The sequence below is a fragment of the Equus przewalskii genome, chromosome 27, assembly GCF_037783145.1.
Source record: "Equus przewalskii isolate Varuska chromosome 27, EquPr2, whole genome shotgun sequence".
Classification (NCBI taxonomy): Eukaryota; Metazoa; Chordata; class Mammalia; order Perissodactyla; family Equidae; genus Equus; species Equus przewalskii.
In genome coordinates this window covers 40,373,399-40,398,957 of record NC_091857.1, presented here as the reverse complement: position 1 = coordinate 40,398,957, position 25,559 = coordinate 40,373,399, and the positions used below count along the sequence as shown (strand labels likewise).

The following is a 25,559-nucleotide window of genomic DNA, read 5'->3' as shown; positions in this document are numbered from 1 at the left end:
AGTTCCAGGGCAACAGAAAAAGTGTACCCCACATCCCAAATCTTTTCAAAAGAGCGAGTATTTGCTCACAAAAACAGCAGCTGCTCTTCCGAAGTGGCTGGAACATACACGCCCAGCAGTGTGGGGTGGTGCACGCCTGGGGAGTGACAGGAGGCCTGCGGAGTGGGACCAGCTGTCCTTGGCTGGGCGGAGGCCCAGGTGTCGCTTCAGGGCTGTGGGTGCCTGGCGGGGAGGGCCGAGGAAAGAACCCTCCCGTGGGGGGGCATCATGCTCCCTCACGGCTGCACGCAGGTACCCATCCTGGGGATAACGTGTGGGTCTCCAAGGGGGTATCTTTAGCCAGAAGGTGCCTTGTCCAAGGGGAGAAGGTGGGTTGTTTGCGTTCCTGAAGAGGGGGACTCAGGCGGCAGTGGCTGCACATGGACCACGGAGACATCCTGGTCTTCCCAGAGCCTCTCCTGCTGGTCCCCCCCTGGCCGGGGGGCTGTGGGGACCTTAGGACCAGGCCTGGTCTGTGGTGATGGAGTAGGTGTGGAGGCTGGGCCCCCTCTGCAGAGGGCCCCCCCAATGCAGAGTGAAGCCCTGGGCGGGCGGGGCGGCCACACTGGCTGGAGTGCTGGGGTGGATCTGCAGGGACTCCGCAGAGCTGAGCTGCCAGGTGTCCAGGTGGTCAGTTAAGACAAGGAGCCTGTCATGGTCGATTTCATGTGTCAAGCTGACTGGGCTAAGGGGATGCCCCAAATAGCTGGTAAAACACTGTTTCTGAGTGTTTGAGTGGGGATGCTTCTGGAAGAGACCAGCACTTGAATCAGTGGACTGAGGAAAGACGGCCCTCACCAGCATGGGTGGGCCTCACCAGTCTGTCGAGGGCCTGAATAGAACAAGACGGGAGAGGAAGGGTGAATTCGCTCTCTCTTCCTGAGCCGGGACATCCACCTGCTGCTGCCCCCGGACGTCGGCGCTCCCGGTCCTCAGGCCTTTGGACTCCACGATTGACAACATCAGCCTCTCACTCTCAGGCCTTCGGACTTGGACTGAACCACACCACCAGCTTTCCTGGGTCTGTAGCTTGCAGACGCGGGCTGTGCCCCTTGGCCTCCATAAGCGGGTGAGCCGATTCTTATCATAAATCTCCCCTTTCGTTTATCTAGATATAGCCTGCTGCTTCTGTTTCTCTGGAGAATGCCGACCAACATGGAGCCAAAAGGAAAGTGTCTATCTGGACTTCAATCACTGACTGGGACGTTATAAGCAAGATGAAGAGCAGGAGAAAGCGCTGCCCCCTCAGTGTCCATTTTCCCCACGGAAGGTGGAGTCTTCATGAGTACCCGTGATTTGATTATTTCCCTTAGGTGAGGACTCAGGAATGGAATGGCTGGGTCATATGGTGGGTGTACGTTTAACTTTACAAGAAACTATCAAAATGGTTTCCGAAGTGGCGTACCATTTTACATGCCTCTCGGCGTTGTGAGAGCTCCGCCATTCCGCATCCTTGCCTCACTTGGTACTGCCGGTGTTTCCACCTTTACCTCTCCAGCGGCAGAACGATGGGGCCCCAATGAGATTTCAATTTCCCCTCCCTAATATCTGAGGACACTGAGCATCTTTTCACGGGGCCATTGGCCTCTTCTGTTAAGCACGTCTTCAAATCTTTTGCCCTTTTGGTATGGAGTTGTCTGGCATCTTACTGTAAAATTCTTGAATTTTAAGATCTTTATACATTCTGGATCAAGTTGTTTGTTAGCTAGAACATTCTGAATATTTTCTCCCAGTCTGTGGCTTACCTTTTCGTTTTCTTAAGTGTCTTTCAAAGACCAGAAGGTTTTAATTTTGATGAAGTTCAACTCAGCCTTGTTTTCTTTTATGGTTCATGTTTTTGTGTCTTATTTAGGAAATCTTTGCTTAGCCCAAGATCACAAAGATTTTCTCCTATGTTTTCTTTTAGAAGTGCTATGGTTTTATCTCTTGGCTTAGGTCCACAGTCCATTCTGAGCTCTGTGAGTTACGTTTGTGCGTGTTATGGGAGGCAGTGACCGAGTTCCTCTCTCCTCATTTGTTGTAAGGACTATGCTTTCCCTGGTGAGTTACCCAGGCACCTTTATTGAAAATCAAGTGACCGTATATGTGCGGGTGTGTTTCTGGGCTCTCCATTCTGTTCCATGGATCCGTATATCAGTCCTTTCACCAATACATATCTTCCCTGGTCACGTGGCTTTAAAATAAGTCTATGAATTAGGTAGTGTAAATCCTTTAGTTTTGTCATTCTTTGTATTTCTCGATTAAGTTTTTGTGGTTATATTTTTTTCCAACCAGATTTCGAGGGTAAAAAAAATAGGAGCAAAAATTAAAATACTTAATAAATTCCTATTTTATAGACTTATTAAAACTACGGTAATCCAGGCAACGTGATATTGGTGAAAGAACGGACATAAAGATTTGTGTAACAGGATAGAGAGCCCAGAAAAAAAAAAAAATATATATATATATATACCATCTGCTATTTTTTCTATTTTTCTTTATTTTTTCTTTTTTTTTTTAAATTGAGATATAATTGACATATAACATTGTATTAGTGTTAGTGTACAACATGATGATTTGGTAAATGTATATATTGTGAAATGATTACCACAACAGGTCTAGTTAACATCCGTCTCCACACAGTTACACATTTTGTGTGTGTGATAAGGACTTTTAAGATCTACTCTCTTAGCAGCTTTCAAATATACACTACGGTATTACTAACTATAGTCACCATGCTGTCCATGACATGCCCATGTCTTATTTACTTTATAACTGGAAGTTTGTACATTTTGACCCCCTTCACCCATTTCGCCCACCCCCCACCCCCTGCCACTGGAACCACCAATCTGTTCTCTGTGAGTTCTGTTTTGGGGTTGGTTTTTCCTTTGTTTGTTTTACATTCCAGATATAAGTGAGCTCATATGGTATTTGTTGTTCTCCGTCTGACTTAATCACTTGGCATAATGCCCTCCAAGTCCATCCATGTTGATGCAAATGGCAAGATTTCCTTTTTTATGGCTGAGTAGTATTCCATTGTATGTATCCACCACATTTTTTTTATCCACTCATCCCATGATGGACACCTACGTTATTTCCACGTCTTGGCTGCTAATTTTTGTAGGGCTCTCTGTGTCTATGTTCCTGAAGGATACTGGGCCGTAGTTGTCTTTTCTTGTGATGGCTTTGGTTTCATATGAGGGTGATTCTGGCCTCATAAAGCAAGCTGGGAAATACTCCCTCCTCCTCCACTTTCTGAATGGGTCTGTGTGGGATTGCTGTTATTTCCTCCTTAAATAGAGTTCATCAGGTTAGCCCTCTGGGCCTGGAATTGTCTTTGTGGGAAGATGATAGATTACAAATTCAATGTCTTTAACAGATAAAGAGAAATTTATATTTTCTCTCTCTCTCTTTTTTTTTTGGTGTCAGTTTTGGTAACTGTGTCCTTCAAGGAATTTGCCTAGTTCAGCTAAGTTGTCCAATTAATTGGCACAAGATAGTTAATAATTACCCATTATCTTTTTTTTTTTTTTTTTTTTTTGGTGAGGAAGATTCCCCCTGAGCTAACATCTCTTCCAATCTTCCTCTACTTTGCATGTGGGATGCCTCCACAGCATGCCTGATGAATACAGTAGGTCTGTACCTGGGATCCAAACCCATGAACCTGGGCCACCAAAGTGGAGTGCACGGAACTTTAACCACTCGGCCACAGGGCCGGTCCTGCTCCTTATCCTCCTAGTGTCTGTAGGATCTGTAGTGGTGCTCCCTCTTTCATTTGTGATTTTGGTGATTTTTGTCTTCTTGAGGACGATCATCAAACAAACATCACAGATCTTTGTTCACGATCAGTCCCGCGAGCAGCTTAGCAACTTTATCCATCTGTCAAGGAACCAGCTTTTGGTTTCACTGATTTCCTCCATGGTGTTTCCCATTTCATTGTTTTCTCATCTTTATTTTTCCTTCTCTGTACTTACCTTGGGTTAAATTTGCTCTCTTTTCTCACTTCCCATGCTGAATACTTAGGTCATTGATGTCATTGATTTTTACACCATTTCTCCTTTTTTTTTTATTCCTTTTTTTTCTTTTCTGTTTTTTTTTAGGAAGATTAGCCCTGAGCTAACTACTGCCAATCCTCCTCTTCTTGCTGAGGAAGACTGGCCCTGAGCAAACATCTGTGCCCATCTTCCTCGACTTTATATGTAGGATGCCTGCCACAGCATGGCTTGACAGGTGACACTTAGGTCCACTCCTGGGATCTGAACGGGCGGAGCCTGGGCTGCCAAAGCAGAACGTGCAAACTTAACCGCTGCACCACCGGGCCAGCCCCTCTTCTTTTCCAGTGTAAGACTTTGTAGCTGTAAATTTCTCTAGTTGATCTCCATCACGTAACGTGGACATATTGTGTTTGCTGGTTCACTTCCACTTACCTAGTTCTTAAGCCTCATGCACTCTTCTTTGGAAGTTTTATAACAATCTAACATAACATGGATCTTGTTTGGATTCGAACAAATCTGCTGCAATAAAGGACATTTTGAAACAACCAGGGACGCTTGCATGCAGACAGTGAATCTGATGATATTACAGCATAAGTAATAGATTTTGTAGGTGGGATAATGACATTGTGGCTGTGTAAGAAAATGTCCTATTTCTTAGATAGGGTGAAACAACTTGATGTCAATCATTTGCTTTAAAATATTATTTTAAAAAGAAAAGAAAAGAAGAAGAAAGAGATGGAAGAACAAGTTTGCAAATGCTGAAGTTGCTGAGTCTGGGGGTGGGCATGGAGGTGCTCAGATTCCCTCTGCTTCTGTGAATGCTGGAAAATGCATGATAAAGTTTTAAAAGTATGTTCTGAGATGACTTTACTAAGACAGAGACAAAAAAGAAGAAAGAACAACTCAAGCCCCGGTGAAGACTGTTCATTTGTGGGTTAAGTGTGAGTGCAGCACGCAGAAGGTGCAGCCACCAGACAGCCAGGGCCCCCGAGGCCTGCCCTGGGCCCCTGATGCCCGCCCTGGGCCCCCAGCCACTAGCTGAGCATCCTGCCTTACATCCAAGCCCTGCCTGGCTACCTTCCTGCCAACTGTGATGGCCATGCCTGGAATAGAGCCCTGTCTGCCTTGGTCGGGCTTCCAGGTGTTCATTGTATTGCTCTGGGGGCCGCCTGCCTTCAAGTCAGAAATTGGGCACTGTTAGCACGGGTCCCCTCGGGAGACAAAGGGGTGTGCCCACATTTGGCCAGCCCTGGAGTGGCTTGCCTGAGAGGAAGCCCAGCAGTGTTCAGGTACCTGCTGGCCCCCCTGGAGCAGACAGAAATCAGGGTCCACTGGTGTGTGCTTTGCAGAGGGACAGCGGCAAACACACCTGGTTGTAAGTGCCTCCAGGTGAAAGTGGCCCAGACAATAAGTTCATGATTCCACTTCCCTCGCTGCCCTCCTCAGGGTCCCTCCATGGCTGGAGAGGCCGGGTCCAGCCAGGCCCTACGTCATGGACTGAGGTCGGCCCTCCCCCTGGGAATGCAGGGTGCACTTTGCAGGGGAGGAAGACAATGCCTCTACCCTCTAGGCCCTTCTGGCTGTGCTGAGAATTAAAGTGACATGAGACAATAGCAGGAGAAAATCAAACCAAGCTTTATAACATGTATACATGGGAGGAAACCGGGGAAAGCGCAGTAACTCTCAGAATGACTGAAGCTGTCACCTTAAATATCATCTTTAGCTGAGGAGGATGTTGGGGGTAGTGGTTTGGGACTTCAAAGGGGAGGAAGGCAATTCACAAGGAAATGGAAAAGCAAATGTTTGCTAGATAGAACTTTGATCAGAGTGGGCTTAGCAAGGACCCTCCCAGTCTACGATCCCCATTGTTATCTGTGGTGATGGCCTGTCCTGGGGACAGTGCTTCTACCTTAAATTTCTTTCAGGCAGTTGGGGGGAGGTCAGAGTTTCTTTCAGAGTCTTCTGTCCTTAACCAAAGAGACATGTTTTGGGGTGGCCAGTTCTGATCTCCCACAGCTTCATACCAGGAACTGCAAAGGCTCCAGTGGGGCCGGACGCGGTCCACCTCCCGCGGGCAGGAGCTAAGTCCTTCTAAGACAGTGCCCGTGGGGGAGGCCTGGGCCGGCGTCCAGGGGCAGGGACGGCGATGCCGGCGAAGGAGGGGGCTGCCGTGAGAGACCGGGAGCAAGGCCCTGCTCCAGAATGGGGGTCCTGAGGTGATCCCTCTGACCGCCCGACCACAGAGCGTGACGCACGTCCCCCTCAAAATGTCCTATGACCCCTAACGCGGAGGGGCCGCTCTGCCGCCCTCGCACTGTGGTTCTCCGCAGAGAGCGCCCCACCGGGCCGGCATCCTGCCTCCCAGCACCCCTTCCACCGGCGCCCCCCGCATCCGACCCCCACGCCAGCCTCCAACCAGGCCTCCAGTCATCGCGGCCGCAGGTGGGGATGCTTCTCCCACCGGCCCGGCCCCGCCCCCAGTTTCCCCGCCAGGCCGGGGAGACAGCCAGCCTCGGACGACGCAGGACGCATGCGCGAGGCGGGCCCCGCGGCGTTGCCGTGGCTACAGCCGACGCGCTCCGCCGGGACAGGCGGGCGGTACTTCCGGGGCGGGGCGCGGCCGCCGGAAGTGCGTGGCCGCCCGGGGCCATGGCGGCGCTGGGCGTCGTCTGCCTGCTGCTCGCGGCGGCGTGCTGGCGGCCGGCCTCGGCCTCGGGCGAGGAGTTCTGGCCCGGCCAGTCGGCGGCCGACATCCTGTCGGGGGCGGCGTCCCGGAGACGGTAACGCCCGCGCCGTCGGCGGGCCCCGGGGCGGGAGGGGGCGGCGGGGAGCGGGCAGGGCCGGGGTCGAGGGTCCGAGGGCCGGGGGAGTTGGCCGGGGCCGGTGGGGAGGGGCTATGGGCGCGGGGAGACGGGGGACGGCCGGGAGCCGGGTATGGCCGGGGTCTGAGAGGCCGAGGACCGGGGAATCGGGGTGCTGGGGTCGGCGGGGCTCCGGGGGCAGAAGGGGACCGGGCGGGGAGCCGGGTGGACTCTGAGCGGAGCCTTCCCGCCCCACGCGGGCGCCCGGCTGGACGCGGCCCCGGAGCCCCAGGAAGGGCTGGCCGCGGGTCACCGTAAGGGGCAGTCGGACCTGTGAGAAGATGGGGGTTCTCGCCCGGCGTCCAGGAGCCCCCGAATCCGATGTTCGGAGGGCAGGTTCTTAGGAAGGCACGGCCTGCTTATTTGCGCGGGATCCTTCCGTTTCATCCAGAAGTCGGATGCTCCCTAAACGAGTCTTGGGGTGAAAAACAGGTGTGGGTGCTGTCCTGTGGTTATGGAGGGCCCGGTGCAGAGCAGACCATGCGGGTGCGGGCTGCTGAGAGCTGGACAGGCCATGCTCTGGTGTTGGTGGCCTTGGGGGCATTTGGAGGCCCCAGGCAGGCAAGACAGCACAGCCTCATCTGTGGTCCCAGAAGTTGTGGAAGAAGCTATGGCAGAGGGAGGGCTGAGGAGAGGGCCCCTGCCTGGGTCTTGTGTGGGGAGGCTAGCTTTGGGGAGAGCAGCACTTCTCAAAGTGTGTCTAGTGCGACCTGAGCTGCTAGCACTGTTTTCGTGGTCACACCAGGATGTCAGCTGCCTTTCCACACTCGTTCTTTCATGAGCTCTCTGTGGGGTTTCCAGAGACCACTGGGGTCCTTAATAATTATAAGTATAAAGGGGTCTATAACCAGAAAGCGTGAGAAGCAGTGGAGAGCCAATTCCGAGGTCTCAGCGCTGAGACTGCTGGTCTGGCTGTGGATTATTGCTGGTGGTCACACGGAGGCCCAGGTGCCTAGCGCCCCTTCCTGGGGGCCCTGTGAGTGACGAGCCGTATAGAAATGGGTGCGCAGCTGCCTGCACCTTACAAAGTAGAGCCACGGAAGTTGAGCTCCCGGAGTCGGGGTGACAGGCAGTGGGCTGTGGGAGCGCCTGGGTTTTCTCCAGAGGCCTTGGCGCTGACCAGCTGCTCTCCTGCCCCTGCCTGCCCAGGTACCTTCTGTACGACGTCAACCCCCCGGAGGGCTTCAACCTCCGCAGGGACGTCTACATCCGCGTGGCCTCCCTCCTGAAGACTCTGCTGAAGACGGAGGAGTGGGTGCTGGTGCTGCCTCCATGGGGCCGCCTCTACCACTGGCAGAGCCCCGACATCCTCCAGGTCCGGATTCCCTGGTCCGACTTCTTTGATCTTCCAAGCCTCAACAGAAACATCCCCGTCATTGAGTACGAGCAGTTCATTGCAGGTGAGACAAGGGTCCTTTACCTGGGGCCAGGCGGTCGTTGGTTCTGGTGGGAACATCAGGCCAGGCCTGAGACGTCGGCCAGGAGGCCGTCTAGTGCAGGCCTCTTGTCACCCTCGCTCTGTGTAGGGTGCAGCTTCCACTTCCTGCACTACCAGTGATCTTGGTCTTTCCGTCATTTTCCCGGGGAGAGACCTGAAGCAAGTGACCCATATGTGCCCCCTGGCCTCTGAAAATCGAGGCAGCCCGCTGAGTTGGGGAGTGTGGTTAGAGCCGTGAGGATGAGAAGGCCACCGTGGAGGCCGGGAGAGGGCCTGGCGGGACTCAGCTGGAAGGCCTGTCCCCCTGAAGGGAAGCATGCCGCGTGTAGCCTTTGTCTCACGGAGTCTCACCGCACACTCGTGAGGACTTGTCACCACGCAGCACTGTTTCTAGTGAGAAGAGTGGAGGATTTTCTTAGAATAAGGCTGTTTAGAGCTTACTGTTGCTCTGTTTAGAGGACGTCAACCTGGACTGAGCGTCCTTCTCTTCCCCTTCCCCAGAGAGGCCTAGAGGGGTGAGGCTCCACCCTGAAGGGGCTGATGCTTAGAGTCAGGGCTCGCTGTGAGGACGGGGCTCCCACTGAGGTCGGGTCTCCCGCTGAGGACAGGGCTCCCCCTGAGGATGGGGCTCCCGCTGGGGTCGGGTCTCCCGCTGAGGTCGGGTCTCCCGCTGAGGTCAGGGCTCCCCCTGAGGATGGGGCTCCTGCTGAGGTCAGGGCTCGCCGTGAGGACGGGCCTCGCACATCTTGGTTTTCACGTTCCCTTCTCGCCCCCTGGACGCTGTCACTTCGACAGGTTCAGTGTCATCCAGCCTGTGAATGCCGCAGGCATGGGGCGGCACAGGTATGTTTCTGACGTCTCTCTCTTGCTAGAAAAGAAAACTCTGGGCCATGTGAAAGCGTCCTGCGGACGCATCCTTCCTGAAGGAGGTGAGAGCTGGAGCCTGGTGTTCAGTCCCGCCTGACTTGGCCCGTGGGACGGTCTCAGACTTGCTCTGAACCGTGGCTGATGGAGCCTCCCAGGGAACTTGCCCTTCACCTCCTGGTGGACACAGGTCGAGAATGGGCCTCAGCGCTTTGAGGTTGTGCCTGGTGACAGGAGACTGCGGGGGTGCGGGGACGGGAGACGGGTCACCTCCCTGCGGGCCCCATCCCTGGAGCCAGGGTAGCCGGGGCAGGGAAGACGGAGGCCCCGGGCGATGCACTTTGCCTCTGCCCTGCCCACCAGCCTTGACTCTGCTCAGCTGTGTCCCCCTGCAGAGGGGGAGGAGGGGTTCCTGTCCTCGGACAGCCTGCTGGGGTGCGTGCATCTCAGCGTCTTGGCACCCAGCCCCTTCCTGTCATGTAGGAGGAGCCCCTGGCGCTCTGGTGTCAGTCCCCTCAGCGACACTACGGTAGTGTCCTCATTCGTTCCATCTAGGAAGAAATCATTGACCATCGTGGGTGTGGCTGGCGTGTTCTGGGTGTGGGTGGGAGCAGTGGGTGTGAGGGACGCAGACCCCTGCTCTCTGGGGCTCCTGTGGAGGGTAGGGAGCCAGAAAGTAAAGAATGTAAGTAATTGAATCTTGCAGTGTTGGGGATGGTGGCAAGTGCCACAGAGAAGAAGAAAGCGGTAAGGGGTACGGAGTGTTGGAGGGCGCCGGTGGCTGTGGCAGAGGAAGGCATCCCTGGGAGCTGTGGTTTGAATGGCCTCATGGGTCAAGAATGAGCCCTGGAGGGGACGGTTCAGGTGGGCACAGCCGTGCAGAGGCCCTGGGGAGGGAGCATGTGGATGCACTCAGGGCACAGCAGGGAGGCCAGCAGCTGATGGAGGAGGAGCCTGTGGGGCCTGTGGCCGTGCTGAGGACCGGCCCTGCCCACAGTGCAGTGGGGTGCCGTGGAGGAGAGAAGAGGGCTGGGGGCAAGCCCAGAGGCCGTAAGAAGTCGGGAGGGACGTGAGGAGCCCCTGGGAGCAGCCAGGCCTGGACAAGCTTCACCACCCTCGGACAGCCCCTCTCATCCTCTTTAGGGACCCGGTGCCCTGAAGTCATTTGTTTGGTCCTGTCTCTGCTTTTGTAAGCTTCCCCTGGTCCTTTTTGGGATGAAGGTAGTGTTAAATAAAGTGATAATTCTCTGTTTGTGTCCGTGGTGGTGTGATACGTGCCACAGACATGCTTCTGGTTCCTGTTACTCTGTTGATTCTTTGTCTTTTCAGAGTCCGGTGGGCCCTTTATTGACCAGGTGTACGTCCTGCAAGGTTATGCAGAAGGGTGGAAAGAGGGGAGCTGGGAGGAGAAGGTGGATGACCGGCCATGCATCGACCCACTGCTGTACTCACAGGACAAGCACGAGTACTACAGGTGCGTGTGCTCAGGTCCTGGGGAAGGGTCCTGAGTACTACAGGTGTGTGCGCTTGGTTCCTGGGGAAGGGTCCTGAGTACTACGGCTGTGAGTGCTCTGTTCCTGGGGGAAGGTCTCGGTCCCCTGCCCGGCCCGTCAGCACGTCCTCGTCCCCTGCTTACAGACGCTGGCATGGCCTGTTCTAAGAACAGCTGGTTACCCTCTGGTTGCCTTTTCCCACATCATCTGATGCACTTGAACGAGGCTGTGGACCTGCGGTCCTGCCCCCCAAACACAGCATGCCACCAGCAGAGCGCCCTGTGGAGGGCTGTCCCCTGAGCAGCGTCCAAGGGCAGAGCGCCAGAGCTGGGCTCCGACGACCCCCGTGACGCAGCGGCCCTCCCGAGGAGCATCTAGCTGTAAGGACAGTTACCTCGCAGCTCTGGCTCACAGTGAGGTGTCACTTCTGTCCTTCTGGCTGCCTGCTTTCCCGTCGACGTACCGTCTAGAGGCCTGAAAAGAGCGTCACTGGTGTCATGAAATCAAGCGAAATTCGTGGTTTCTTTGGCAGTTTTCAAAAGAATCTTTTTCCTGTAATCACGACCGCTGTGTTGTCTCTGGAGTAGCCGGGTTATCAAGGGCGAGCTCTACGTGTGCACTAGGTTTTCCTTGTTGTCTGGGTGAAAACAGACTAACCCACTCAGGGTCCTGGGATCTTATTTTCCAGAGGATGGTTTTGGGGTTATGAAGAAACGAGGGGTTTAAACGTGTCCTGTCTGTCCGTTCAAGGATCAGCTTCTGTCGTCGCACCTGTGCTTCTGAGAAACACGTCAGCACGGTGAGCGCCTGGACTCCCTGCCTTGGGACTGGCCTGCAAGCGTGTGTATGTGCGTGTGTGTGCGTGCACAAGTGTGCATATGTGTGCAAGTACGTCTGTAAGTGTATGTGTGCGAGTGTGCATCTGTGTGTTCTTGTGTCTGTGTGCATGCGTGTCTTTGCGAGCGTGTCTGCAGGCATATATCTGCGTGCATGCTTGTGCGTGTGTGCGTATATGTGCGTGCATCTGTGCGAGCGTGCATGCGTGTGTGTGTGCATGCATGCGGATGTGTGTGCATGTTTGCTCACTCTGTCCTGCCGGCCCTGGAGCCCCTCCTGGCCGTGGCCTGTGGGAAGGGGGCAGTTAGGCCTTGTCCTCCCCACACCCGCTCTCCATAGTGGGGCGGGGACGGGGACTGGGGTCTCAGACAGGCCGCATGTGTCCTCGCGCCGGGAGACAGCCAGGTTTGGATCAGCTGCTCCCATGCTCGGGGGCTCTGTGTGGCTGGTACGGCCCACTGTCCCCTTGAGGCGCCCTTTGGAGCTCCTGTTCTTTCGAACTTTGCCAAGTGGGTCTTCACACCACTGGTGGGCGGTGGAGATGGGTTCGCACCTGGGGTGGTGGGGTGGATCCACCACCTGGACTCCACTGCAGGGTCCCTGTCTGAAGTGTTGGTGACAAGCTGGGGCCTAGCTGGGTGCACTGGGCATGAAGGGGGACGTGGGGGAAGAGGGCAGTGAAGGGGGTGCCGGGGATGCAGGAGGCTGGCTGGACTGAAGGGACTGCAGGTTTTACGTCTTTGCTTGTTTCAGGCCTGAGGGGTTTTAAACTGAGCAGCCAGGGTGATGGGGGGCGGGGGCAGCTGCGGCCTGGGGCTGGTTTCCCACGGCTCCCTTGTAGAAGAGCACCATGCTGTCTGTCTGGTGTCACGTCTGAGGTTAGGCCCTCCGCTCAGCCTCCTCAAAGCCCGACCTCTGAGTGTCAGAGGAGTGGCTGTTTCTCTTCCGGAAATACTGCTGTGGGCGGGTGCTCGCAGCCTCTCCTGTCGAAGTGCCACCACGGGCTGTCCTCTCCCTGGTGCCCCGTCCCCCCTCAAACGCAGAAATCTGGCCTCGCCACTGTGCTCCCTCACTGCTGGGTGGTGCTGAGGGGTCAGCAGGAAGGGACGTGGGACAGGACTGCAGGTGAGCAGCAACCTGGTGTGTGTGGTCAGCTCCTCCAGAGGAGGATGCGTCTGCTGGCCAGGCAGCCCATGCTCAGGAGTTTCACTGTGGGTCGAGTTGCTGGGGACGTGGGGACCCCAACACAGCCCCTCCATGAACTGTCTTCAGTTCCCCTCGAGCCTGACGCAAGCGCTGGCGCACGGGGGCACACCTCCCAGGACAGCACTTCTGATGCCCCTGGAGCCCTGGGGACCGTGAGCTGGCCTGGCGCCCAGGGCAGCCTTTCTTCGGGTGCTCTCACGCACACCTCACGCCCTGGGTGTGCCGGGACTGCACATCACCAGCAGAATCACAGAGCTGCCCCAGGGCCCCTCCTGGTCCCTTTCAGCCCATCTTCTCCGTGTCAGGACCACTGTGGGGCATGCTGGGCCTTTGTAAACAAACCATAAAGGTCTGCTGCTCGGCAGATGGGTTCTCGCTTAACAGAAAGGCAGAGCCAGGAGACTGCCCAGGGCGCGTGGTGCTGAGCAGGTTTGCCCATGTCCTGAGGCGCGGTCCTCCCTCAGAACGTTGGGTTTCAAAAGCAGATCTGGCTGAAGCTTTGGACCTGTAGCCCATGTCGTCTTGCCAGTTGTTTTTCCGAGTGCCATCTGTGGGTCGGAGTGGAGCGGAGCCCAGAGGCCCTTGGGTGAGGGGGCCGCCCCTCGGAGGAACTGTGAGGCTGCATGGCTGTGGGAGCCAGCCCACCACTCAGGCGCTCAGCTCCAGGTGGGAAAATGCGAGAGACCAGACCGGGAAGCTGTTAGGAAATAGCCCGTGACCATGGGGCAGGGAAGGAGTCCTTAAAGTGTGAACAGCACTCAACAAAAAGGAAAGATGGTAACTCACTTACGTTGACATTTAGACTTTCTGTCCATCGAAAGATACCACAAAAGTGACAAGACAAACTGGAGAGAGAGAGAAGATACTCTCAGCATACTTGAGCCATGAACGACTCAGTCCTGGGTGTGGACAAGGTTCCTGAAAGTGGGCAGTAAAGGACCGGCAGCCTCATGGTCAGGTCAGCAGAGGATGTTACCAGGTGCGCGGCCAGAGGAGATGCGTGCGGCCAGGCAACCTTACCCCGAGAGGACGCGCTCTGCCTCCAGGGACCACAGCTATGGGCCGCTGATGCTGTTGGAAGGACAGGCAGCAGCGGGGGGCGAGCACACTGCTGCCGGCAGGAGAATTGGGGACCGTGCTGGGGGCACAGCTGGCCGTCAGGTTGAAGGTGGCAGACCTGTGACCCGGCAAACCCAGCCCTATGCGCATGCGGGTGTGCATGCACCCAGCACATTCCAGGGTGTTCCTGACGGCCCCAGGCAGGAAACTCACGTCCTTCAGAAGTCGATTGGGTGCAGAGGTTGTGCTGTGTTCAGAACTCAAACATTCCACCCAAGAAAATGAAAAGCCATTGCTGCACTCCCCAAGGATAAAGCGTGGAGGTGATGTTGAGTGAAAAAAGTGCAAAAGGTAAATCCAGTCAAGTCTATTTGCATAAAGTTCAAAGGCAGGCCCGGCTCACCTGCAGCCTGGGGACGCCTGCCTGGGAGGTGGAGACGGGAGGACGTGCAGGGGCCCTGGGGCAGGGCTAGCTGTGTGGGAGCTCCACTTTGCGGCCTCGGCTGCAGTGTCCGTTGTCGAGCTGTTCCACCGTGCGTGTGACAGAATGCTCATTTCTGCAGGCGATACTGCATTTTATAATAAAACAGACCCTTAAGAAACCGTCTTGGTTCTTACCCTGACCCCAGAGGCTGCCACTGTATCCAGCCACTCCCGTTTCTTTCCAGAACTTTCTATTCATATTAAATATTTGTGTTCGTCTTCCTTGTTAAGCACAGCAGTCCTGCCATATTCATGTTCACTACAAGGTTTTCATTTACCTTTTCCCCTTGACCACGTCTTGGATGTTAAAGACCACAGAGGTCACCGTGTTCCTCTGCAGTCATCTCTGCACAGAGGTCAGGGAGTGGCTTGGACTGCCCAAGGTCGTGGCCTCTGGCGGGTTCCAGGTTTCTGCTGTTACAGACAGGAAACATGCAGAAGTGTGGGGAGTAAAACTGGAGGCTCACACCCAGAACGGAAATGGCCGGGCTGTGGGGATGCGCCCTCTAAGGGATAGCCACTGGGGCATCGTCCCCACGCGGCCCCCGGGGCAGAGAGCTCTGGTCTCTCTGGTGCTGGGAGGTGAAAAGCTCCTGGTCTGTTGACTTATGCACCTGTTGAAATCTTTGTCAATTTCTTTCTCTGCAGAAGTTTTTAGTTTTTATATATTGTCGTCGTTACATGGCTTTGCCCCTTACCTGTTAATGTGTGGAGTTAAGTAATAGATTTTCTGATATCGACCCATCTCTGTGTTCTGAGTAGCAGCCCCATTTGTCACGTGTGTTACTCTTTTAACGTACTGCTGGGTTCTGTGTGCTGATGTGTTTGTCTTTTTTGCATCAGTAGTCACAAGCAAGCGTGGTAACAGCCGGTTCAGTGGCTGGGACAGGAGAGATGCTGCGAATGCTTAGAAGCACTTAGGAATTAGACTCTCAGAATCATGGGGTGAGAGCCAGATAGCTGCCTCTTACAGGGTCTGCAGTAGCTTGCCCAGATGCACACTGGTGGCCCAGCATGGTTAGTGCCCTCTCAGAAGTCACCCTGATTGTGCCCTGCACAGGCCTCAAGGACAGGGCCTCTGGAGTGTGTGGATTCATTGCTTTTAAACTCTTTCTTTTCCTGTTGTTTAAAAATAGATCCGTGATGTTAGACAGAGCCGAAAACCTGCTGCATGACCACTATGGAGGGAAGGAGTACTGGGATGTGAGTGTCGCCGCGAGCGTCTGTCTGCATTTGCTTGTGTCATTTCAGTGTTTAGTTTTTGCAAGTCCAGGACAGTCGACGGCTCTTGTCTTCAGCTATGCTGACGGTAGGCAGGCTCTCAGTGGTCACAGGGGTGGGTGCAGCCATGGCGTCGCCCCACCCGCACGCAGGCACCGCAGGAGAGGACTCGGGAGGTGAGGGTCCTGAGGCCCGACGCTGCAGGCCCTGGGTGGCTGCCGGCCCCCAGCCCTCCCCTGCCTCTGAGTTGCGCTGTCCCTTCCCATTAACGCGTTCAGTGGCTAGAACCAGAGCTTTCTGCCCTCTCCCCAGCCCGGGAAGGTGGGCTGTGTCTGCCACCGGCGCTGAGTCTCGGCGCCGTCTCCGCTCTGATGGGAGGAGCTGCTCTGGTGGTTTGGCGCCACGGCAGAGGAACTAGGGCAGAGGGCGGCGTCTCTCGTGCCGGCAGCCGCGTTCTGCTGTTGTTGGCATTGGCGAGGCTGATCCGCCAGGGTCTGGAGAAGAGTCGTGGTCCTTGCGGCCGGGGGCTCTGCGGTCCAGTCTCATCTGGTCCAGTGTGGCAAAGGCGGAAAGCATCTGAGAAGAGCCGAAGCCCGTGGCTGGGGCCCAGGTGGAGGAGCTGCGTTCCGAGTCGGGGTCTGCTGGGTAGGGGAGCAGTGTCCCTGTAGTGAGCCGCCTGCAGGAGCCTTGCGCCAGGCCTCCGGAAGGATCCGGGGCGGGGGCCACAGGGCCACGGGGGGACGTTGGACCGGGTGGCAGCTGCCCCCTCAGAATCAGCCCATATCCCCCAGACCCTGGTATGTGGAGAGAAACTGATTCTCAGAAGATGCGTCATTTGCTGCTGCTGGAGTGAAATAGAAGTTTTTGGGTAAATTCCGGCTTTCTTGCAAAGAACAAACCCTGAGCTTGCCCCTGAGGCGATATCTCCCCAACTCGTCCTCTCCTCCCACCTGCAGGCCTCCTGTGTCTGCAGTAGATTGTCCTTTGTGCCCTTTCCCGCCTGGGGCACCCCCATGGACGCGCCCAGTGGCTGCTCACCCCCAGAAGGCCCCTCTGTGGGACTCTGCGCCCTGGCGCTTGGGAGTGGATGTCCCCGGGCAGCACAGCTCCCCCTGGTCTGCTCAGGTTCGCAGGCTTGTCGACTGAGCTGCAGGGCTGTGATCTGTGGCAGCTGGGCTTTGAAGAGGAAAAAGCCAATGTTTTGCTTTCGTGAGGATGCAGTTAGTATTCACTCTGTCATCTCTGCACCTGACCCACGGGGAGGGGAGGGGCCCCGTTGCTGGTTAACCATGAAGTGGCCAGCCTGTCCGCGGCCAGGAGTGCACTCCCTCCTGTTGCTGTGGCTCAGGCAGAGCCTGAGGACAGGGTTTCAGGTCCCCTCTGCCATGCTGGCTGCCCGCTCTCAGGCTGCCCCGTCCGGGGTTGCGGAGCCTCCTGTGGGGAGCTGGGCCAGGCAGAGGACCCAGGGGAGAACCCTGTTCCCTGAACATGTGACCCAGGCACCCCTTGGGCAGGTCGTCCAGGGTGACACAGAAGTGCCCTTGTCATCGCAGACAGCAGATCTGTGCTCTCGTCAGTGTCATGGTCCCCCACCACCCTATCTAGGTGGTGACCCGCTCAGCCCACCCCCCACCCTGCCAGCCATGTTCTCTCAGCTGGGCCTCGGGCTGAGGGGACCCTCAGGAGGGGACGGGGTCAGCACTCAGCCTCAGAGCCTCCTGGGGTCACAGACGCAGCGCATGCTGACACGCCTCCTGGGCACACCGGGTCGCTCGATGGTTTGGCGGCTGGCCGCTTGTTGCTCTGCTGGGCTGCCTCACCACCTTGTTCAGGACACCCAAGCGCCAGCTTCTCGTCTTCTGCGATTCCGTTGGCTCCTCGGGCCCATGGGCTGGGCGGGGGGGGCTCAGCAGTGCTGTCGTCTGCGCCCACAGACGCGGCGGAGCATGGTGTTCGCCAAGCACCTGCGGGCCGTGGGGGACGAGTTCCGGAGCCGGTACCTGAACTCCACGGACGCGGCAGACAGGACGCCCTTCGAGGAAGACTGGACGCGCATGAAGGTAGTCACTGCCGCCTCAGCCGCGTGGTGCCTGGGCCGTGTGTTGGTCCCCGTCCTGGGGCTTGGGCTCCTTTGGCCACTTGTCCACTCGTGGGAAGGGAGCTCCTCCTGTGCAGACCCGGGGGGGCCACGGGCACAGCCCTCCATTCGGTGAAATGGGGGTGGGCTGCTCTCCAGCTGCCCAGGGACGGTTCCTGGAGTGGAGGGAGGTGACAGGTGGCTGGGGTCACTGTCAGTGTTTTGTCATTATGGTCCGAGAGCCATAAAGGAAAGGAAAGCAGGGCTCACCCCAGCCCCCAGGCGCCCCTCAATCCTGGGGTCCAGCATCACACTTTTTCAGTTTGCTCTGGAAGGTTGGGTTTCCGTGTAACGTAACTTCAACAGATAATGTGCTGCTTTCTCATAGGGACGTTGCTTTAAGCGTTTTGAGTATAAGCTGGTTGTTTAGTGCTCTCCTTTGGTGTAGTTTCTAGCAGCAAATGATTTCCTGGAGATGAATGCTGTTTCGCTGCTGTTTTACAGACCTTTAGATGTTTCCAGGTGGAACGTCTTGTCCCGGTGGTAATTGTCCAGTCGTTTGTCTTTACTGGAAAAATACAGTATTAAGTAGGAGGTTCTTCTCTTTTATCTAATTTGTGTTTTCTCCAGCGTTGTATTTACCTTTTTGGTTTCACTCAGATAAAAGGGTCTGTGGTAATTCAGTCACTTACCGATCTTAGAAAGATGTCCAGTGCCCCTCTCCCGAGACTGCACCCTGAGGACCCCGAAGGCAGACCCCCCCGGGCAGGACGCTGCCGGGTCCCCTCTGTGTCATGAGCCGCTCCTGCTCAGGTCGGCACTAGGACGCCCCCCCCAGCCCATGGGTCCGTCTCGATGTGTCCTGTCCTTTTTTTTTTTTTTTTTAAAGATTTTATTTTTCCTTTTTCTTCCCAAAGCCCCCCGGTACATAGTTGTATGTTCTTCATTGTGGGTCCTTCTAGTTGTGGCATGTGGGACGCTGCCTCAGCGTGGTCTGATGAGCAGTGCCATGTCCGCGCCCAGGATTCGAACCAACGAAACACTGGGCCGCCTGCAGCGGAGCGCGCGAACTTAACCGCTCGGCCACGGGGCCAGCCCCAATGTATCCTGTCCTTTGCCAGGTCAAGCTAGGCTCCTCGCTCGGGGGCCCGTACCTCGGAGTTCACCTGAGAAGAAAAGACTTCATCTGGGGCCACAGAGAGGATGTGCCCAGTCTGGACGGCGCCGTGAAGAAGATCCGCAGCCTCATGAGGACCTACCAGCTGGGCAAGGTGTTCGTGGCCACAGACGCCGTCAGAGCGGGTGCGCGGCTCTGGCGTCCGGCTGCCTCTCCCCGCCCCGTGAAGCTCTGGGCAGCCGTGGCGCACATCCCAACCCTCAGCGTGGTTCCCGGGAGGGTCACCCTGAACTTCGTGTTTTTGTCCTTCCGTGCCCTATAGCCAGTTCCTGGAGAGCTAGCACGTAGCAGAGCATGCGTGTCGTCCTGTTCAGCACAGGCCCGTCTGTCCATCCTGCAGGTCCCGGTTCAGCGGGCCTGTGCTTTGCTTTGCAGAGTATGAACAGCTGAAACAGCTGCTGCCCGAGATGGTGAGGTTCGAGCCCACGTGGGAAGAGCTGGAGCTGTACAAGGACGGGGGCGTGGCCATCATCGACCAGTGGATCTGCTCGCACGCCAGGTGCCTGTCAGCCACCGCACCGGGTGGTTTTCCAAGAGTTCTTGAGTCTCAGGCGCCCGATTGTGAAAGCACATGGCGGTCTGTTTGTCCGCATGGGGTCACGTGCCCTCGTCTGCTTCCTGGTCATGCCGGTGTCTCTTGTGATGGAGTTGAGGCTTCTTGGGCGGTGTGACTTATTCATTCCAGTCGTTTGGTCCCAGCTTGCAGACGTCCTCCATGGTACACTGTCCTCATTACTCACCAGAAACCCCTCCTTTATCTTGTCGCATCGGGAGGGGTTGGTGGGGGGCCCACCATTGTTCCCAGCTCCTACCCCACCCCGAGGGGTCCCCACCCCATCCTTGATCACCTGTCGCCTGTCATTGGAGCACGTGCACAGGGTGCCTGGGAGTCTGGAGGTACAGGCCCTTTATTTCCTTGTTTTTGTGGACTGTTCTCCTGGATTCTGTCCCGCCCAGGAGGGCGTTGGGCCTGGGTCTCCGGGTGGATTTCTGTAAGGACTGGTCTGCCCGACACCCTTGGGAGACCAGGGCCAGGGCGAGGTCAGAACACTCCAAGTAAAACGGAAAATGCAAGTGCATAGGTCGTTCCCAGAGTCACTGCATGCTCGCGTGTTTGGTTTTAGCAGGTCGACACGTGCGTCTGTCCTGTCTGGGCGTGGTGCGTGCAGGGCTCAGGGCTGCCTCCAACGCGGGGGCCTCTTCCTCCACCGGGCAGGCAGGGCGGGCCGGGCCCCCAGCAGCTCTGTCCCTCGGCCCCCGGGGTTCTGCTGCAGGAAGTTTTGAGCTTTGCTCTTCCTCACCCGTCTTTCGCAGCCTCGGATCTGGCGGATGTCAGGGCAGACCTCTGGCGTGTTTGTCCGAGACTGTGGTCCCGGAGGGGCTGGTGGCTGGAGGGAGTTTCTTCCCACTGCCCGGCCTGGCTGTGGCTCTGTCCCTTAGCCCGGAAGTACTTCCCCTCGGAGGCCCAAGCTTGGCCCTGAGCCCCCAACCCAGGCAGAGGTCTCAGGTCTGCCCCGTGCCGGGCCTGGGCAGGCTTCTTAGCCGGGCCCCACCAGCCTGGCCTTGGCCGCCTCCAGTTTCTGATCTGTCCTGCCAGCCCAGGCCACTCGGTGGTGGCGATCGGCCACAGGGAACCCCAGGGTAGAGAGGCCAGGGGGCGTCTGGCGGGGCTCGTGAAGCAGCTAGTCCTGGGCGGCTCTGCTCACCTCTGGGCTTTCTTGGCAGGTTTTTCATCGGCACCTCAGTCTCGACGTTTTCTTTTCGGATTCACGAGGAAAGAGAGATTCTGGGGTTGGACCCCAAGACGACGTACAACCGGTTCTGTGGAGACCAGGAGGCCGCGTGCGAGCAGCCCACGCACTGGAAGATCGCGTACTGAGCCGCCTCCTGCCGCTCCGCCTGGGCCTGTTGTGCAGGCGGCGGACTCGCAGGTGCTCTCTGATGACATGTGGCACTGCGGGGTCACTCCTGCCCGTGGCCGGCGGGCTGAGCGGTCAGATCGTCCCTTCTCCTTTTCTTGGGCCCAGAGTAGGTCACACACAATGCGGGCACAGCCCAAGGCTGCGTGAGCCACGGCAGGAAGCTGCGCTGTGCCCGGAGCGGCGCCGTCCTGGCTGTTTCCTCTGGCCTCGCCCGCCTGTGAGAGGCGCCTCTGCTCCCCGGGGCTGTGGTGGTGTGTCCACTGGGACCTGAACTGTCTCTGCTGCCAGCCAGGCCCCGTGATGCCGTGGAGGGCTCAGCCTGGAGGGCTTCCGGCGGCATATCGGGGCCAGACGTGGCCTGTGGGCGGCCTCCTCACACAGGGATGCGGGCTGGTGACCCCTTTGGACTTGGTGTGGCCTGCGTCTCCTGGTCGCTCGTCCTGACTCCTGCTGTGGCCGCCAGAGCGGAGTCCTCCTTTCTGCCCTTTCCCCCATGGGCTCCTGTGTGAGCTGGAGGGACGGTGCACTGCTGCCTTGCAGAGCCGGGTCCCAGGCCCCGTGAGGTGGGCTCTCTCCTCCGTGGGTCAGAGTGCTGGAAAGTTCTTCATCGGGTCTTCAGTGATGTGTCCTTGCCACGTGCAGAGAAGCCCTCTGTGGCGGTAGGAAGTTAGTGGTCAGTCCGCACACCGAGTCCAGGCTGGCCACCCCCGCAACCTGTGGCCGCCACAGTGGGAGGGGTGGCCGGCACCTGTCCGCGAGCCCTGCGACGCTGCGCTCCATCAGGGTGGGGGTGGGGCTCACATGAGTGTGGGCAGAGTCGTCCCAGCCCCGGGGGACAGGCTGCGGTGCTCGGGGCTCGTGGTGCCGCCTCACAGGGTCCCTCTAGACCTTTAGCACTGCCGCCCCCAGGGGTGCCACGAGGGCTCGCAGGTCAGCCGCGGAGCAGCACTGCCTCGGTGGTCCTGCCCCGTCCCTGCCGACCCAAAGCCCCAACTTCCACAAACGTCCAGGTGTCTAGCCGCCTGGTGGTCCAGGCCACCTGGTTCTTCCCGCCTCTCCTCCCACGCTGTCGAAACAGATCCTGCGCACGTGGTAGCCCCATGGCGTCACTTGTGGCTGTTCGGGGTGAAATGACAAAATATTTATTCTTTTTCCATTTGTACATTCAAACATTAATAAAATAAATTTTCTAAAAAGCTGGGATCCTAGAGATGGTGCCTTTTCCTGCTCTTGAATTTTATTTTGTTTGAAAGCAAGCTCTGTGTGATTTGGACCATGACCGTTACCTCCTTTTTTTTGCTGAGGAAGATTGGCCCTGAGCAACTGTCTGTGCCCATTTTCCTCTGCTTTATATGTGGGATGCCACCTCAGCATGGCTTGACAAGTGGTGCCACGTCTGCACCCGGGATCCAAACCAGTGAAACCCGGGCCACCAAAGCGGAGCAGCAAACTTAACCACTGCATTACTGTGCCAGCACCATCACCTTCCTTTTTAAGGACAATAAACTGCTTTGTTGTCCATGTGCAGTCTCGTGGGGGAGGGTGGTGGCAGCGTGACTGGAGCAGGGACGTGGAGGTGGAGCAGCCACTGCCCGCCGCGTCCGGCTGCTCTGTCCATTGGACGTCTGCTGCCAGGCCTGTGAATCTGCAGTCATAGTAAGTTTGAGACTGCGGGTCTGGGCCTTGGGCACTGAGGAGGCAACAACACAGCCGTCCTGAGGTCGGTGTCGTGGGGGAAAGACCAGAGAGGCCCCGTCTCACAGGGTGGGAGACGCTGCAGGAAGATAGGGGGCGGAGGCACTGAGAGGCGTGGGAGGCACGTGCCTGACGAGTGGAGACGCTAGACAGGATGCAGGAGGAGGAGCAGTGGGGAGGGGGCAGGGCCCAAGGGTGGGGTGGGGGCCGCTGGAGGTCTGAGCAGAGAGAAAGCCGGGGTCCAGGGGAAGGGAGGGACGCGAGGTGGGTCTCAGCTGCTGAAGGACGCGGCGTCTGTCCCGTGGAGTCGGAGCCCGAAGTCTTGGCCAAGTGGAGTCGTCGAGGGGGCGGGCAGTCCAAACCATGGGGCGCAGCGAGGACGTGGCCAGGGAGGCGGCGTGAGCGGCCCCCTCCGTGGCCTCCCAGGCCTCTGCCACAGATCTCTCGGGGCACCGTTGCTCTTTGCCGCTTGCGATGGTGCACTTTTGCAGTCTCAGAAGAGGCGTCACTGAGCCTGTCGAAAGCTTCCCCACGATGGTTGAATTTAAGAAACATCACAGGTGAAAAGAGATGACGGCCTGAGGGCCTGAGGCTTCCGTCCTCTTCCCGCGGAAGCCACCCCTCAGTAAGGTCCTTGCCATCTCAGCCTGCAAGTGGGTGCGTGTCCCCCGAGGGTGGGCTCCCAGAGGGCCCCCCCCCAGGGACAGCGGCACCCTCAGTGGGCCCGGGGCTCCCGGACACGGAACCATCCCCTTTACGTCTGGTGCCTTCACCCTGCACTGCGTATTAGCGCCCGACTCTAAGTCACCAGGTCAGCGCTGCGCGTGGGAGCTCGGGAGCCAAGGACGCAGCCTGCAGGGACCGGGACGTGGCCGCCCCCGAGGGCTCCCGGAGCTGGCAGACGGTGGTTAACCTCCTGGTCACAGACAGGCGTCCACCCACGCAGGCTCAGTGAACTCCCGCTCTAAGGGCAAGTCCCGCTGACCTATGGGTTTGCTGGTGTGAAACGTGGCACTCAGGGGGCCCTGGCTGTGCCTCGGAAAGGAGGCTCTCCTCTAGCGTGGGGCACGGCTGTCCGGGCGCACAGGCGCTCCCCCGGGGCAGGCGGCAGGCCCGGCTGGGACGACGTTCTCAAGATTATCTGAAATTGCGCCTTGTGCCCCGTTCCTGCGAGGGGGAGTGTGTCTCCAAGATTATTTTCTTATGATAATCAGTCTGCCCGGCTCTCAAGCCCAGCCGGGCCTCCAGGGACCTGCGTCTCCGCAGATAACCTTTCCTTCCAGCTGAAGGTGAAGCATACCGTTGCTTTGTCAAAAAATGACTGTTAATTGCCGTCCGCTTCCTGTGAGCTTCACGCCCCCGTCAAGCTGGGTCTGGTTGACTCCTGACCGTGTGTGAGGCATTGGGAGTGTCCCCTGCACACGGGACAGCCAAGGACAATGGATCGGCCAGAGGACCACTGGGGATCCTGCGCCCCAGCCGGGCCCCCCCAGATGGAGGTCGCTGGCACTCGCCACATGTGGAGAACGCCTGCTCACTTACGGTCCTGGGGACACAGGCCAGCTCCCCGTGTCAGCCGGCTCTTCTCTGTCACACGTGCCTTGTCCTAACACCAGTGGCTCGGCCTTGCATTGGTGGGACCCCCGCCTGCCCTCTCTGTCAATCTCAGCCCCTTCCTCTTCCTCCAAACAGGGATACCGCTGTAGGTGCCCACAGACGCTGCCAGCGCCCCCTCTGCACACCTCCCGGCTTGTTCTGTGGGTTGAGACGAGACGGCACGTTTGGACAAGGACTGGGCAGAAGGAAGAGCGTGGATGGGCGGTTTCCACCAGTGCATCGAGCTCACTCCCGAGGCCCTGGCTGGGAGGTTGATGGTGGGGAGACAGCAGAGCCCCCACCTTGTGGGTGGACGCCAGGCATCGCGCCCAGGGAAGGTCACTCAGACCAGCTGCTGTTGGGCCTGGGGGTCCAAGCCAGTGTCACCACCATCCCCAGCCTGGAGCACCGGAGGCTTCTAGGGCACCACAGAGCCCACAGCAGCCATGCTGGGATGGCTGGGATGTCCACGTGGGGTCCACGCTGAGGCCCAGGGGTCAGGCCAGGAGTCAAGAGCAGTGGGAGTGGGTCCAATGGAGACCCTGGGCAGGCCCCTCCCATCTACACCAGGGACCTCCCTGCACCTGGAGCTCTGGCTCCCCAAGGCCCCTGCCCAGCAAATCCTGGGCTCCACTAGCTGTGGCCAGACACCCCGGCCCCTGGAGGCCTCGGAACCTGGCAGAACCGCCCCACCCTGCCCCACCACTGCTGGCGTCCTGCTGACCGCCACGCACGACTGGCGCCTTTCATGCCCCCTCCTTGGGAGGCGCTCCTCTTACCATGGCCCTGTGCCCCCAGCAGGACAGGCTGGTCCATGGAAAATGCCGGAACAGTGCAGGCCACAGAGTATGTCTGTACACAATCACTTCCTCTTCCATTTACAGATGGGGAAACTGAGCCTTGGGCAAAACGAATGGCCAAGAGCACTGTGCTGCAAGCAGGAGCCTGAGCCAAATTTGGATCTGGGTCCCACCTCGGTGGGGGAGGGAGGGGAGGACCTGGCACCAGGGTGGGTGGCACCTCCCGTGTCCTTTTCTTCTGGTAACTGACGCTCTCCTGGGGGAACAACGCCCCACCTCTGCCCCAGGCCTGGGTGCTCAGCCTCAGCCTCTGGGAGGTCCTTGAACCCCACTGGGGCCCGGAGCTGAGGGAGCAGTGCCTTCCTTCCCTGGGATGGAGCCGAAAGAGGAGCAGGCAGAGCTTGTCCCCAAGTCTGAGCGAGGACACTGGGAGAGGGGACCACAGGCCCCGGGCCAGCGCAGCCTCCTACACACTCGCCCCTGTGGACAGAGGGTCATGAAGGCGTGTCCCTCGCGTCCCCGAGGACACAAGAGCCTGGCTGACCCTCCATTCCCCCAGGTTCCGTTCCCTCCAGCCAGAGCCACTCATCTGGATTCCCCAAGTGCCACAGCAGGAGCCCTGAGCCCGCAGTGCCAATTGAAGTCCAGTTAGCCCTCAGAGGTGCCCCGGACACAATTGAATCCTGAGAAAGTCCTGGTGGGGAGTCAGGGCGCATTATCCGATCCCACAGGATGCGCGTTAGAAAGTTCCTACGGTGGCCCGCTAGTGAGCAGGTTTCTCTGTGGCAGCTGTCCCCTGTGAAGATAGTCCCTCCAG

The 25,559-nt window shown here is 57.8% G+C and overlaps 1 protein-coding gene across 4 annotated transcripts; it reads left to right on the top strand.

Annotated features, from left to right (window-relative positions):
- The first annotated feature begins 6,603 nt into the window (after window positions 1-6,603).
- Window positions 6,604-21,859, top strand: POFUT2 (protein O-fucosyltransferase 2). Of its 4 annotated transcripts, none has more exons than XM_070597814.1 (9): window positions 6,604-6,793; window positions 8,024-8,274; window positions 10,506-10,650; window positions 11,358-11,468; window positions 15,391-15,457; window positions 17,410-17,535; window positions 18,674-18,854; window positions 19,105-19,228; window positions 20,455-21,859. In XM_070597814.1, exons 1-9 carry the CDS (start codon window positions 6,663-6,665, stop codon window positions 20,606-20,608), a joined length of 1,290 nt encoding a protein of 429 aa, XP_070453915.1. In that variant the 5' UTR covers window positions 6,604-6,662; the 3' UTR covers window positions 20,609-21,859. The 4 variants fall into 4 exon arrangements, with proteins under 4 accessions (XP_070453915.1, XP_070453914.1, XP_070453917.1 ...); XM_070597813.1 differs by having other exon boundaries at window positions 6,617-6,793; window positions 19,105-19,447; XM_070597816.1 differs by lacking the exon at window positions 11,358-11,468 and having other exon boundaries at window positions 6,617-6,793.
- Window positions 21,860-25,559: the final 3,700 nt, after the last annotated feature.